Here is a 15,913-nt window from a genome sequence, read left to right as displayed (position 1 = left end):
TTTTTTCCAAACAGAAGTTCCCTGTAGAGTGAGAAGATGAACTTCTCTATAAACTTTGGTTAAATGATAAAGCATGCCAAAATACATCCCAAAATGTTATTATTGTAGTCTATTTTTCCCTGCTGTTTCCAGGAAGCATAAATTTTAACAATGAACAAAGACCTCCAGTTTGATGCTGCAGTGAGACACAAGTCTGATGGCTTGATGATTTTTTCAAGCAGATTACATCTGTTTTCACCTTAGAACTTCCACATTTATGTCCACCATCTGCACTACTGCCAAAATAAGCTTCCTCTAGTACTCTTCTTGAACATCTGATGACTTCTAGTAATTCAATGACATGAACATAATTTCAGAAGTACAAATTATTTTCAAATCACAGTAATAGAGCAGCAACACAAAATGGATTCGAATAATTTCAGTAACAGCACCACCGATTATTCAAAATCATTCCACATGCAACTAGCAGCAAAAACATTCCCGTTTGTAACCATTTCATTTTAACAAAGACTTACCCTCTTGCAGGATCTAAGGCAATTGCTCTGGGTTGATCCAATTCTTGCCAAAATAATACTTTTCTCAATGATCCATCTAAATTAGAAACTTCAATCCGATTTGTTTCAGAATCTGTCCAATATAATTTCTCTCCCAGCCAGTCACATGCCAGCCCATCAGGTGACAAAAGTCCAGAAACGACCACATTTTGTACACTCCCAGATTTATTGAATTCTGTTCGTTTAATGGCTTCTTCACTCACGTCACTCCAGTATATCAACCCCTTTATGAACACGAAGTCCACTGCCGCTGCATCTTCGAGGCCACCCACAATTACTGTGGCATTCTCCTTCCCGTTGGCAGCATCCACCAGCCTCAGGTCACGGCGGTTTGCATACAGCAACAGTGGGGCAGCTTGAAGTGGGAGAAATAAGGGGTGGGGGGGACAGATAGACATGTTAACAACACTCCTGTTAAGAACAGCTTAAGGCCTGATGTACCATTGCAATGAAACTAGCAATTTAAGGGAGGGAGGAGGAGAGGGGGGGAATGATGGGGGGAGACATTTTATAGTTTAACTGAAAAGCACAGATTCCAAGCCTTTCAAACAGTACAACAACTCAAGATGGTAACTTTGTAATGCACTGCTCGTTATTCTGGGCTCTGCATTATTAAAATTAGATTAAAGGAGAAGGCAGAGAACAAAGAAAATGGAGGTTTGAAGTGCCCAAATGATACTACTCTGTAAAGGAGGTACTTAAATAAGAATATGAAAGATGAAGCTATAGTAGCTTTATAAGCACTCAGTGCTTACCCATCAGAGCAAAGATTCAATATGTTTTGTCCAGAATTTGCTAATATACACCCCAATAACTTCAGTAAAAATATAACACACGTCAAGCCATCAGAGACATTCCTGTGTTAATACCCTGAAATTATTTTTCTTAGGTATTTTACATATGATATACAAACACGCGATGAGTGTGCAGCATGAAAGGAATGACATTTTTGAGCATCAGTTCTAATATGAAGAGGTAGGTAGAAAAATACCTATAGAAACAGACTACAATAAGTACGTTAGAACTCAGCTCTACCACTCTTACTTGCTTCCTGCATCAGTTTGTGTGATCTGTACATTTTTCATACAAATACCCAGCAACAACAATTAATGGAAAGTAGTAACTATGAAAAAGGTCTGTTTTTAAAATGTAACATACCCTTTTAATGTCCTTAATGTCAAACCCCTTTAATGTCCTTAACCACATGCTATAACTTTATGAAAATTCCACTCATTCCTACTTCAACAAATGGTGAAGTAAAATCTAGAGTTTTTACCACTATCAGTAAGCATACCTACCTTTCCCTACATTTACCTGGACACTGTAGCAGCAGAGCCACACAGCAGTACCTAGACACAAACTACAGCTGGCATCTTGTATGCTTGTCTAGCTGTCGCTACCCAAACTTAACAAAAATGCTCCAGATTTATTCATCAGTATAGACAGGCGTTTAAAACTCCTAGCAGGATGCATGTCCTAACAGAAAGGCCTGCATTTATTTAGGCAGCGACGTGCACAAGCAAATGTTGAATGCTACACTGCCAGAGCAGATACAGTTCTTGTATGAGAAACTCACAATAACATTAGAAATACTAATGTCTAACAGACCACACTTCAGAAAACTCAAAAGTTAGTTTCCAAGATCAGACTATTACCCTCATTACCACAAAACTGTTTGTCAAAGAAAGTGCTGTGCATACTGGGAGAAGCAGAGTCAACTTAAAAGTTCCTTAATCCACCTCCAACTCCAAAAATTGCACAGATGCTGCTATATGTTTGGAAGCTATTTTCTTTCCTTCTTTTTTTTCTCTTTTTTGAAAACTAAATTGTTCAGGCTATCTGCCTAAATTTAGAAACACTGAATTTAAATTGATTCATGTCAAATTTTAGAAGCTTCAGACAGAAAGCTACCTGAATAGCTAGAGGGAGGAGCTTTTTTGTTTTTAAGAATTCTAGATTTGCATTCCCTCCTCCAGAAAGCAAATTTTTATTGTGCAGGAAAATACTCAGTTTAAAGATTATATTTCAGTGGAGAAGGAATAGACATCTTTAAATGAAAGAGCAGAAACCTTGTAATAAGTGTGTTTATTACCTTACTTTGCTATCATCCTTCCCTTCTCTGCATAATTTCCCATCCCCTAAAGATTTAAGACAAATCACATTAGCTTCTTTTAAGTGCGGGTTGCTTACAAAGACTGCACTTTCAGGGAAAATACAAACAAACAAAAAACACTATTCAGTAAATTGAAAGCGATAAGAAACAGATATACGATATGACCACCTATTTTTTAAATGTTGCATACAATTGTAACTCGAAAAATCTAGTTAATAGCCAGCTCAGTGTCACCCAGTGCACCACAGTACCGTGTGCAGCCAACTGGCAGAGCTTGCTCTAATAAGACAGCATGCCCAGCATTTGAAAAAAGGTAAATCCACACACAAATGAGTACAGGCTCCATTATTATGTACAACACGGAGCAAGAGTCCCCACGCACACAGCATGCAATGAATTGGAACACCAGGCATGTCAAGTGTAATCACTGAGGCCTGAAGGCACTGCTGAGCCTAACACAGCTGCCTTGCATAGGTTATTCACTCCTTGCTGGTGCTCAGAGCTGGCTGAGGAGCAGCCAGAGAAAACGTCCTTTTCATGAATGATAGCAGTGATTTGAATGACAGCTCAGAAAAAGCTCAGCTACACATCAGATGAGCAGCTTCATGCAGATTGATTCGAAGCCACAACTTGTAGCACATTCCACAGGGCTGGCAGATGAGGATATTAAGCTTTCCAATTTGTTGTGACATTCGAGAATGAAAAATATATCACCAAAATAATAATAAACAGGTTTGTTCCCCCACCCTCTCCAACCCTTCCTGGAAAATATGAAGGTTCCAATATCCTATAAAATCTAATTTTTGAAGTTGGCAGCGTTAGTACCAAGTAACTTTTTACTTGACTCAAATAGCAATGCCAAAGCAAGAACTACGCCAGAAGATTCCATTCTGCTCCACATAACTCACATTAAACAAAGTACAGGACCCAGAGATGCTTTCTTGAATAACAGTAAGGAACTATACTAATAACCCTAAGGGAAGAAATACAAGAGAAGCTCCTTTCAAAGCAAGGCAACTATTTTACAGTTTAAGCTATGACGGGGCAGAGATACAATTCAAATTTACCTCTTTTTCTTTTAAAATAATTACTTTAATATGTTCCTATTTTCCTTTCTATATACAATCATAAATAAGCATTTTAATTGCATCAAACTATAAGATGTTGGAAAGAAGTACTTACACTCACTTCAAGCAAAAGGAAAAACATCTTAGAAATCAGCAAGGGAAGTCATAGCAAAAGTTGTCATATTATCTGCCACCTGAGAGACCTATCTGTAATTTATTCTTCTAATTAAAGTACCCAGAGTTTCAGAATAACTTTTGTTTGTGCCAGCTAGGAAGAACAAATGTTTGCTCAGAGCCCACAAAAGGTTACATCTGAACCACAACAAAAATTGTTGCTTAAAAATACCATAGCCAATAGGATGTAAAATGGTGAACCAATTAAAAAAAAATAAAAATTGAACAGACAAAAACACTTTAACTTTTTTTTCAATTGAGAAGTAATTACAGTCTGTCAGAATTTGTCATACTTTTAACACGTCCAGTTGCCTGTTCCATAAGCTCCTGCTTGCTCCTTTTCTATTTCCAATGATCCACGACACCTCTGAGAGTCACATGGTCAATGTTACCTAGAACAGGTTCATTCTCTTGTACTCATGGTAATTTAGCCTGGTCACGGCAATTAACATCAACTCATTTTCCCCAAACCCATTTTAATACATTTCCAAACCTTGGCAATGCTGTTCTTCCCTCTCACATAGCTACAGGCCCACTCCCAAGCTGATTTAATAAATCAGCAAAACGTTTGCCTTGGCTAGTGAGTTGAATCACCTCAAAAGAGGTTCAGCAAACTCAGACATGAACACGAGGCGAGCAGCAGGGTGCTGGGAGGGGAGCAGCTCCCCCCTCCTGCTGGCAGCTCTGTTCCAGATCAGACTGCAGCAACAGGCTTCTCCTCAGCTCCAGTTCCCATTGTAAGTCTTCAGCCCCCCTTCTGCATTGGCACTAGCACCCAGCCAGCATCACAGCAAGATAACGCAGGGAGCTAACTAGCAGAAAGGACAGACCACCTTAGTCCTTCCTCATCTGCCAAAAACTAGTTTATAGCCACTTGTCAGCTCGAATAAAATCAGATAAATGTAAATACTTGTACAACAGGGTGAGGCACGACATCATCTTTGACAAATAAGCTGAACCAGTTGTTTGTGAACCTCCAATTCAGGAACAGGACCTTCCAGACTAGAGGTATCCACTGTAGTTTGTGGAACCTCCACCAGAATCCCAGTGCTGCCAGTCATGCTGGGGAAACGTTCACATATGGAAAGAAGTATCCAGGCAGAAAGGCACTTCTAATAATTGTTACACTGGAAGATGATGTCTTCAAACGGGAAGACAAAAATCCCTCTCTTACACATATTGGTGAAGAAGTCTGAGCATTTGAAGTTACTTAACACTGCCAAGTTTACTGACATGCGGACAGCAAACACAGCGACTGGAAAAAGGGAGACACAGAGGTGAGACACACCAAACAGCCATGCACTTTCCCAGATGAGGCAGAGGAAGCACAAGGAATTTGCCAGACACCTTGATGGAAAAACATGCATCCATAACCAGACCACACAGGAAAGAAAAGCAAGGAAATAAGTACAGACAACCAGCAAAGATCATTAGCTGCAATCTCCTCAAATCCGTTGTGTACAGAAAACTCCTTGTATGTACTACAATCCTCCCTTTTCCCAAGATGTCCCACAAATAGCCAACAAAAGAACATAAGACAAATTCTCTTGGAGGTGAGCATCTAGGTACAGTCTCCTTCACTTCCCAGGTTTCAAATTTCTTCATTACTGCTTACACTTAGCAATTCTGTCTATTTGGTTTCTTTGAATGTCCAAGTTCTGCTGCTCAGCCTGGAGAAAGAAGGAAAAGGTTTTGCAAGTTTTGACTTCTGGGTCCTACTCCTCATGTGGGAGCAGAAGTAGTGTTGTAAAGAAACAAGTGATGATTTATATTCACAAACAAACAAGAAATCTCCAGGAAATGCAAAGGAATTTCAGCACTGCAAGCACCAGGATTTTTCACCAAATGTTCCATCACAATAGCTGCACCAATTTAACCCACACAACTGCTTTTATACATACTAAGAAACTGACTTAGCAGTAGCCCCTATTCCATCTTAGCAGTGAACGGAGTGCTCTCTTCTGTCTGAACCTCCTTACTCTCACAAACATACCTGCAAGACGCTGCAGGCAGCCAGACTCGAGGAAATTATCCTGAGGCAGCCCAAGCTTGTTGGAGGAGTCTAAAGCATATTTCACATCCTAAAGTCATCCAATGACTGTTCAGGAGACAACTCTGAAGGTCAGAGGAACAGGCAGGCTTGTCAGTGAATGGGAAGAGAATATCAGTACCAAAGCAAAGACACCAAACAGCAGCAATGGCATTCGGATTCTGCACCAAGTCTCTAACTGTAGTTTTGCAGGACTCCAGCCATACAGGAACAGTTTGGACCAACGCAATCCATGCAAGACTTGCTGGTACAAGGGACAGTAAGTAATCCTTTAACCTGCTTTATAATGGGGAGAAAACTTCCCTTTCCAAAGAATCAGAAGAATGTGGGAGGTAAGAGAATGAGGGGGGAAAAAAAAAAACCATCAGAGGGAAGGACAGAAACGCCAGGTTCAGGGATACAAAGCCAGCAGACTTTGCACAGTATAGCAAAAGCACATGCAAGTGAAGTAATGAACTCTAGCATATCACAGAATCACAGAATGGCCAGGGTTGGAAGGGACCTCAAGGATCACGCATCTCCAACCCCCTGCCACATGCAGGGCCACCAACCTCCACATTCAATACTAGACCAGGCTGCCCAAGGCCCCATCCAATCTGGCCTTGAACACCTCCAGGGACGGGGTATCTACAATCTCTCTGGGCAGCCTGTTCCAGCACCTCACCACTCTCTCTGTAAAGAACTTCCCCCTGACATCCAACCTGAATCTTCCCTCCCTCAATTTAAAACTATTTCCCATTGTCTTGCTATATCAAATGTAAACAACTTTGGAATTGCAGGCATCACCCAAAAATACCTTCTTGGCGATAAACCCAGTAGCTGATGATTTGCAAATTATCAGAGTCTCAGTATTTAGTAGTACACTCTCATTGATTGCCCATCTCAGGAAGAGTAAGGTGTCTTGGCTCATCTTCCCATAACAACCACTCTCCTACTCTGTACCACTGCAATCGTATGGGGATAAAAGACACCACTTTGAAAGGTAGTTAACACATTCATCACTTAATATGGTGAATTAGTCTTGCTGACAGCAGCCTAGGTTGAACAGAGAGCTATGTTCCCAGGCCAGGCCTCTGCTTGCAGCCACATATAAAGCTACGACCTTCTACTGATTTTAAAGAGGAAACCCAAAGTGGCAAGCAAATAAAGGTGGTATGACAGCAACACAACACACTTTCCTTGAACTACAGTAGACTCTAGAAAGGAGAAAGGTTGATAGAGATGTATGGCCATGTAGCACCACTGTCCATGTTAACGTTTGTAGAACCTCATTACTATGCTTCCCATTTCCTCAAGCATCCTCATAACCTCCCCCTTTGCCACTCTTCCAGTTTCTTTAACAGCTGTCAGAACAACGCATGATGCTGCAGAAGTTTCCCTGGATTACTGGAAACACCTCAATACAAACAGTTAAATGGAAAAGTTAACCCACACATACACTGCTGCAAAGCATCTCCTGTTTGCAAGGTATTTTCCTGCATGTACATTTGCTCATGCAGAAAAAGTGAATCTTATTTTGCCATGCTCTAACAATTAGAGCCCTACATCTGAATAGGGATAATATTTTGCAGTTCAAACTTCAAGCCATATGATGACAAATAAGATGAACAGATAATACTGAAATAGAACACTGTTCTTCACAGCATCTTCTTCTGGCATCATCATTTCCTGTGGAGCTTCTAAAAATAAGAAAATAATTAAGAAGCTTGTATCAAATCACTCCTGATGCTGTTGAAAGGCTGTGATCCATTTAAGACCCTCCACTGAATTAAAGCACATAGACACTATGCAGTGATGGTAACAGAGGCAGTTTATTTCCCAGCACCAAGGGAGGCTGAAGGCCATAAAATAAACATGGAACACCTACAAGGCTGACAAGAATACTCCAAAGCCTGCTGCTAACCTGGAATGATTTTTAATCCATGGCTGTCCAGCCTGGGCAGCACAGCTGTGTGGGGATATACATCTGGCTGAGAGCAGCCTGGGAGCCTCACCCAGACTTCCCTCAGCTCCCATAGAGACAAAAAGCCACACACTGAGCAGCACCACCAGTCCTCCTTCAAACCAACATTTTCCATACCGACACAAAGTGGACAGTCATTGAGCTACCCTCAGACAACTCTGTTAATGAATTATCCCAGCTGGCAGGCCCACCCTATATGGTGGCGTTCTTAATAATTCTTGAAACATGGTTCATGAGGTTAAAAAAAATTAAAACAAAATACTCCTTAATTTTTTGTTTTTTAAAATAACTGAAGTGCTATCGTGAAGCTGCAGTGAAGCACAACCTTAATATTTAGCAGAGAGGACCCAAGAGGAGGTCTGAATAACCAATCAAACAGGAAAGTTGTTAGCACTACTAAGTGCAGCACAAGAGTAAGCAGCATCTCTCAGCTGTGCCACAAATGTGCAACTGATAGGAGAGGGGAGGCGGCATCACTGCCCCACAGGTCTGTCACATTGCCATTGCTGCTTCTCTGAAAGTATCATCAAATAACAGGTCTGCTTTCTGGTGGTACCGCTGGCTGTGCTTCCCAGGTCAAGTTTGATGAACAGCAGCTCTATCAGTGCATCTACCATAACAAGTACTGAGAATGAAATAAAAATGTAAAAATCTATCAGCCCTACCAGCAAAATGCTTTCGTTCATACAAGTCAACAGACACTTCTATTCACACAGCTACAACTCCAGACAAAACATTATCAAGAATTTTGCAAAAATAGGAAGGATACACACTGAAACAGAAAATAGATTTAGAAGAAAATGGAAACAAAGCACTTGCAATACAAGCTTAAAGCTAAGAATTCCATCAGCCGAAAGGAATTCAAACCGAAAGCACATTTTAAACACGATCTTAAGACCATATCAATTTTACTACAGACTGATAAATAGCTATTCCAGTTGAAATAGTTAACAACTATTTTGTAAAGAGTAAGGAAAGATGTAGGTATGCTTACAGGATTTTGAAAATTATTGCACTTTTCTTTTTGCCTTTTGAAACACAGTTGGACTTGCATGACTTTTATTTGATTTTTTACTCTCAAAAACACATTCCAGAATGCTTTATGTCAAATTTTCAACATGTCTTGCATTAGAAAATTAGAAAGGTGTATGTAGACAAACAGAGCACTGTTTGAAAAACATGGATGGTCTGGTCTATTTTACATTGAACGTAACTTAATTCTGACTTAATTCTGGTAATCCAAAAGGAAAAAAAAAAAACACAAAAAAAAACAAAACAAAAAAAACACCAACAAGAATCCATAAACATGCAAACACAAAGAACAATAACAACAAAAACCCTAGAATTATAAACATTAATGATTATTCCTTACCATAGGGAAGAGGGAGACTTTTACCTAAGTTTCTGAATTATTAGAACAGTAATTCATTTTCCAAACAAACATAAGAAGAATCACTACAAGGTTTACAAATTATTTTTTCCTACTCTTCCATTGTTCTTAATTTTAATATTTCTACTCTATTCATGTTTGTGTGGAACAGAGGATTCTTCGATTCCTGTAGCGTTAATATTTTAAGTAATAGTAATACTATGAGTACAAGCAAAAATTCTACTCCCTGTTTTGATGGAATAATAATCCAAGGAAAAATATCTGAAATTCTAAGTCACCTTCCACGTGTCCTTAACTTCCTCAATTGATGCAAACACACCTGTCACGTTCTAGAACTGCCTGACAATGGATAGAGGAGAATGCTTATTATTGAGCTATTTTGGAGGCATAAACATTTAAAAAAATAAAGAAAGGAAAAGAAAAAAAATGTGCTTTTCCTATAGGAAAGGATCAAGTAAAAAAAAAAAAAAGCAGGAGGATAAAGGAGAAAACTATAGTATCAGAGAATGAAAAGAAGTGATTTTTGATCAAGCAAAATAGTTAGTTGATTAAGATTTTTCTGTGTCAGATACGATTACTACTCAAATCCGACATCAAGAGCTCACACATGGCCCTTATAAGCAGAATTAAAACTATAATCCCATTTCTGCCACATTTATTATATCACGAGGGAGTAGTTCTATTTAGGTAATGTGATCCTGTAACAAGATACCGAAAAAATCTGCATGAATGTTGCCATTTTCCATGTCTGTTTATATTTAAAATATTTTCTTATTGTTCTATTCATATAAATAATGAAGCTCAAAAAACATTCCATGTTCTTAAGCTGACACATTTTCTCCAGATTTTGTAACACTTTTCAAATGAAACAAAATATTACTTATCCATCGAACTTCTTAAGCTACACTTTGAGTAGCATGTTCTTAAAAGTATACTGTAAATCAAATGCAAAGAGCTATTGCAGTATTCACACTGTGCTCACAGAATGGCCTGGGCTGGAAGGGACCTCAAGGATCACACATCTCCAACCCCCTGCCACATGCAGGGCCACCAACCTCCACATTCAATACTAGACCAGGCTGCCCAGGGCCCCATCCAATCTGGCCTTGAACACCTCCAGGACGGGGCATCCACAGCCTCTCTGGGCAGCCTGTTCCAGCACCTCACCACTCTCTCTGTAAAGAATTTCCCCCTGACATCAGCATGTTTGACTCCATTTCAAAACAGGTAGGCGACTGTGTCAATTGCTTTGAAATAGAAAGGTCTGTAGCATGACAGTCATGAGGACACAAAGAAAACCCTATTTTTGTAGCCATAGTGCAGGGGGATATGACAAAAAAAAAAAAAAAGGAGAAACAACAAGAAGTTCATTTTTGCTTGCAAGCACCATCACTGCAGCCAGACCAAGCAGACTAAGTACTTCTGTCCACGCAAAGTAAATATGGAGCCTAATCACACAGTGAACCTCTTTCCATAAGTACTCACAAACTGCAAGAATATCTACAGAGCTCAAAAAAGGCTCTCTACCAGTTGACTTGCCTACCAAATACAAATAGGAAAAAGTTGTTTAATGCTTAGGGTCAATAGCCAGCACTTACATACAATCCATCAGCGACACAACGCAATGCTTTCTTCCCTAGCCTTGGACAATTACTGCAAAAGAAACATGCAGCTTCTTTGTTTACAGCATATAAATACTCAGAAGCGTTAAACTCTGAAACTGCACAAACCAGGTGTAAGTTGGTTGAGGTTATTAAAGGGGAATTAATTTCTTTCACCTAATAAAGAGAGGTGTAGCACATCCCCCGCATTTGCTCTACTCACAAGCATAGTCCCTGAAAATCCATCACTTCCACAAGCTGACAAGTCACACTATTTAGATTCAATGGCTCATCTCCCACCGAGCAATGCCAGCTACTCCGTATGACCACACGTGACCATTCCTGAAGTCTGTGAGGTGCCTGTATCCACTCTCCCCACATCTTTCTGAGCAGCTTACGCCACTTGGTATAAGCCCATCTACAGAACATTCCTTACCAAGATAAACTGCATTTCACTGGCAACAGTTCCCTTCAAGGTACAAATGGCCCTCCACATGTCAGAACAGAAGTGGGTGGCAGCACAGAGTTTCACCAGCCACATACATGTTATGAACTAAGACTGTCCCAGGTGAGCTTGCAGATGAGGGAGGGCTCCCCAGCTGCAGGTCAGGCACACATCAGGTCTGACAGAGCAGCTGGTCCTCCCAGAAAGACTGCATCTCTGCTATCACTCAGCAACAGCACATACCCCTCCTTGTAGGACAAGGATTTGAAGAAGCCACCGGCAAAGCAACCCAAGCAGTTAGCATTTCATAGGAAATTTATGAGGTTAAATATGCTGAGGACAAAGAATACAGTGTCTGAATCTGAAGACTGGCAGCCAGAAGAGATGAACAGTGACTGATCAGAAGCTGAGAGCTGTTTCTCTGTTTTCTTCCCCTACCCCACTCCCTCAGAAGGAAAAATACTATCCGTGCTCAATTTTAATTAGAAAGTAAATCCCTTTATATATGCATTGCTGCTGATATTTTGAAGCTGGCATTTTCGACCTGTGACATCATCATAAAGGTAGTTACATATGTCCAAAGGAATCAGATTTCTCCAGTTCCCAAAGGCAGTTTAAAATGTTCCTATGCTCCAGCTCTTGACCTATCATTCTCCAAAAATATCTACCCACTCTACAACTTCCAGACAAATTTCCCTATTTTCTAGAGCTCAAATGCAGATGTAATCCATTCACAAAGGAAAAAAGGAAACCTGATTAATGCTCCTCTAACCAGTGTTTCTGAGAAACATAATTAAGATTCGGACCCAAATATCTGTACAGAACTCCCACTGAAGGACACAAGGAGCCCATCATCTTTATACACCTATGACTAGATCCATATACCCACAACTTCCTCATATCTTCAGCACACCTTGCCATAAACACTTCTTTCTGTCCTAATTTTTCTATTTAAAAAAAAAAAAAAAAAAAGGAGAATAAAGTTAAAGCAGTCTGATGAGAGCAAGCTATCAGAGAGATGCAATTGCAAAAACTATTAAAGCAATGCTGGATATTTTGTAACGCCTTAAATCACACTAATTTTAGAATGTACTATGGAGAGATGACAGAGGAAAATGCATTGGAAATCACAGCAGACAAAGTTGCACTGATTTCCAAGGAATCACACAAATGGAAAACGTGAGCAGAAAATGGTCAGTTCAAGCTTGGGTGGAGAAATGCCTCATGATGAATACAAAATACATATATTTATATATATATTTCCAAGTCTTATTGTCAAAATTTAAAATTTTTAAAATTAAAAATTAATTTAGTCCAAGGATTGGAGACCTCATGCTTCATCTCCCGCCTGACTGCTTCAGAAGTAAAAAGCCTTGTTCCACTTTCTGACTTTTGGAGAAAAACACCTCCAGTCAGCTTAGCAAGTCCTGAACATTAAGCTCTTCTAAACTATGTGCAAATGAATCTACCTAAAAAGATACAAAAAAGAAAAGATGCTCTGCTTATCAAAAGGAAGTTACTCATAACAACAGATTCAAGCTCTCTTCTGAACACATAAAGGGGCTTTAAAATGCCCAAAACCAAACAGACATCTTCAATTCTTCACTAACTGATTAGTTAATCAGCACAAAGGTCTGTAACATCCACTATAGTCTGCACAAACATCTTTGATAAGATCTCTATTCAAACAAGAGCTTCATGCACTTTCTGCACAATCAGGGTTTTAAAAAAAAAAAAAAAAAAAAAAAACAGCAATTGCATGATGACTAGAGATATTTCTGGGACAAGAGCAAGCCAAGAATACTTGGGAAGGTAAAACCTCTTTAACACTTTTTAATAAGTTGAAACCTGTCTCACACTTACCTGTAGTTCCCTGACAGATGGGATGCAACTGCTTTTGCCTCTTTGCAATTGCCAGTTACCTAAGAGCTTGACTGGTTTCACAGCTGCCGTGTAGAACACATAAAGTGACCAGAGGCCAGGTCTTACTCACTTGTCTGTATATATCCTAGGGGACCAGCTTCATGAAACACTGCTCATGTTCAGAGTCCCCCAGATCAAACCAAAGACCAAGAGAGGAGCACAAAGGCTGGGCTGGTGAGACTCTGGGCAGGTTCCAGGAAAGCAATCCCTTTCTTCCATCAATCAGAGTAAGGCACGAGAGAAAAACAAAAAAAAAAAGCAACCAAAACCAACAACGCACACAAACCTCCACAGCCAGCTGTCGTGACATCAGCTCATCTCTTACAAATCTGAATAGCTGTCTTTGAAAAGTCAGTATGGTCTGTTTATCACAGTTCTCAGATTACTGGACAGAAAGGTGCCTTGGGGTATGCTTCCAGTTCTGGATCATAACGGTCTGGTACTTCTCCAAGTCCTTTTGCTGCAATTCACATAGGTATTATTTTCCAGGTTTCAATCTCCAGTGCTGTTGACCTAGCAGCCTTCACAGCACCAAATTCACAGACCAAGTAGTGAACGTCATAACATCAGCTCTACTTTCATGTATAAACTTATTCATACTCATGCTGGCACTGCCTCTGCCTCATTAAAGAACAGCTGACACTTCATATGAACTCAGCACATCTTATTCAAGCCAATTCTGCCTGCATACATGTTGTTTATTAAGAAGGACACATCCATTAAAATTTTATTTTATTTCTTCAGTGTTCAGCTGTTCCTGCTGTTTATATCATCCTTAAGTAGCAATTAAGGAAATTACTATCATGTCACAAATAGAAGACTATGAATTTAGGTGGAAGATCCAACAGCAGGAATGCATTAATACAGAAGAAAGAGAAATACTGCTTGGATACAAATGTCTTCGGCAATAGATAAAGATGACAGATGTGAAGAAATGACAGTCCAAATAATTTACAAACTGAACATTTCTTCAAAGTTTATTATTAAACATCACTGGGTATGCTAAAAAGTACAGTAGCACGTGTCACTATTTTGAAATTAATCTGAAGAAGTGACTGTCACAACGCTGATATCATGCAATGGTATGCACACCAATGGGGCTGCCATTTGAATTAAATTGCAATTGAGAACCAAACGAACGGTTTATTAAGAACAGGTATGGTCGTTACGTAATAAAACTAACTAATCAGGAAACAATTCCTCTCCATGCTTTGGATCCAACCTTGCTTTTGAAAACTGAAGTTTCGCTGTTCCAATTGGAAGCAAACTATTACACAGTCCATTTAAATAAGTATATTTGTAGCCTTACAAACAGGATACAATATGGCAAACAGATGCATAGGAAAAAAAAAAAAAAAAAAAAAAAAAAAAAAGAAGGGAAGGGAAGGGAGTAAGGAAGAGTGGAAAATTTTTGTTTTGCGGAGTACCGAGCAACCGGCTACACAGCAGTTCCTTCAGCCTGGAACACCTTTATTGATCTTTCGTGTAAAGCAATAAACGTTGTGAACAGAGTAATTTTCTATATCAAAACGTGGTTGATGAACTATTAGTTATTAACCTCTTCCATCTTCTAGCACAGAAAAAGATGAGAAAACAGCAAGATGATGGATGCAAACATCACAGGTGATTTCTTCTCAAGAAGAGCAAATGGAGAGAAACTGAGGCAGGAGTTGAGTTCACAACACCCAAAGAAACCCGGTTTGCACGCAGAGACAGAAATCATCCAGAAGCAGGAATCGCAGCGCGGGGCAGCGGAACCCAGGTGTCCTGGGGGACCGGCAACAGCCCCTTGCCGAGCACCGGGGGCCGCCCGGCAGCGGGGAACCCACTTCTTGGGATACCCCCGGGGCAAAGGAGAAAAGGAAAAAAGAAGGGAAAGCGAACAGCTTTGGCGCGGACACGGAGAGCGGCGGGGCGAGCTGAGACACTCGCGCCTGAGCCGCGCTGCCTCCGGCAGGGCCGCGGCTGCGGAGGGAGCTGGGGGCCGTTCGGTGCCTTTTTGCTCTCTTTTTATTAAAAAGCCAAACTTGAAGGCGGCAACAATGGGCCGGCCCCGCCGGCAAGCAGGCCGCTCCCCTCCCGCCCGGGCAAACATGGCCCCTCGCAACACGGCCGTCAACTTTTCCCCACCGCCGCCTCCTCCTTCTCCTCCTCCTCCTCCTCCCGCCCCCTGCTCACCTCGCATCAGGGAACAAAAACTGCAGGCGAGCAGGCTCCGCAGGACGGCCCCCATCTTCCCTCGCTCCGCGCTCTCACCGGCGGGGCGGCGGCGAGGAGCAGTCCCTCCGCTGCCACTTCATGCTGCCCGGCGGGCGGGGAGACGGGGAGGAGGGCCGGGCAGCGGCGAAGGGCGGCCGCCGAGCCCCCCTAGCAGGCCGCTGGCCCCGGCGCGCCGCAGCGGCACCGAGCGCTCCCCTGCATGCCGGCCTCCGCGCCGCCGCCGCGGCCGCTCGCCATCCACTCTCCGCTCGCTCACTCGCTCGCCCGGCCTCCGCCTCCGCCGGGCGCGCACAGGCGCAGGGATACAGCCCTCCTCCTTCTCCTCCTCCTCTCCCGGCCCGGCCTGGCCCCCGCCCCGCGCCGCGCCCGCCCGGCTCCGCGCTCCCGCCGCACCGCCCGCCTCCTCAGGCGGG

General features: G+C 41.5%; 1 protein-coding gene across 5 annotated transcripts in view; it reads right to left on the bottom strand.

Annotated features, from left to right (window-relative positions):
* The window catches only part of LRP6 (LDL receptor related protein 6), a gene marked incomplete at its 5' end in the record, with an annotated part of 128,230 nt that extends 112,717 nt beyond the window's left edge, over positions 1-15,513 (bottom strand). For all 5 annotated transcript variants that reach the window (XM_079549373.1, XM_079549374.1, XM_079549376.1 and 2 more), the window contains 2 exons: positions 516-909; positions 15,459-15,513. In XM_079549373.1, the coding sequence (XP_079405499.1) occupies positions 516-909; positions 15,459-15,513 (449 nt within the window). The remainder of the gene's footprint in view (positions 1-515; positions 910-15,458) is intronic.
* Positions 15,514-15,913: the final 400 nt, after the last annotated feature.

This window comes from Tetrao urogallus (assembly GCF_951394365.1).
Source record: "Tetrao urogallus genome assembly, chromosome: 1".
NCBI lineage: Eukaryota > Metazoa > Chordata > Aves > Galliformes > Phasianidae > Tetrao > Tetrao urogallus.
Note: the sequence above shows the minus strand (reverse complement) of the source record. Positions and strands in the feature narration are given on the sequence as shown.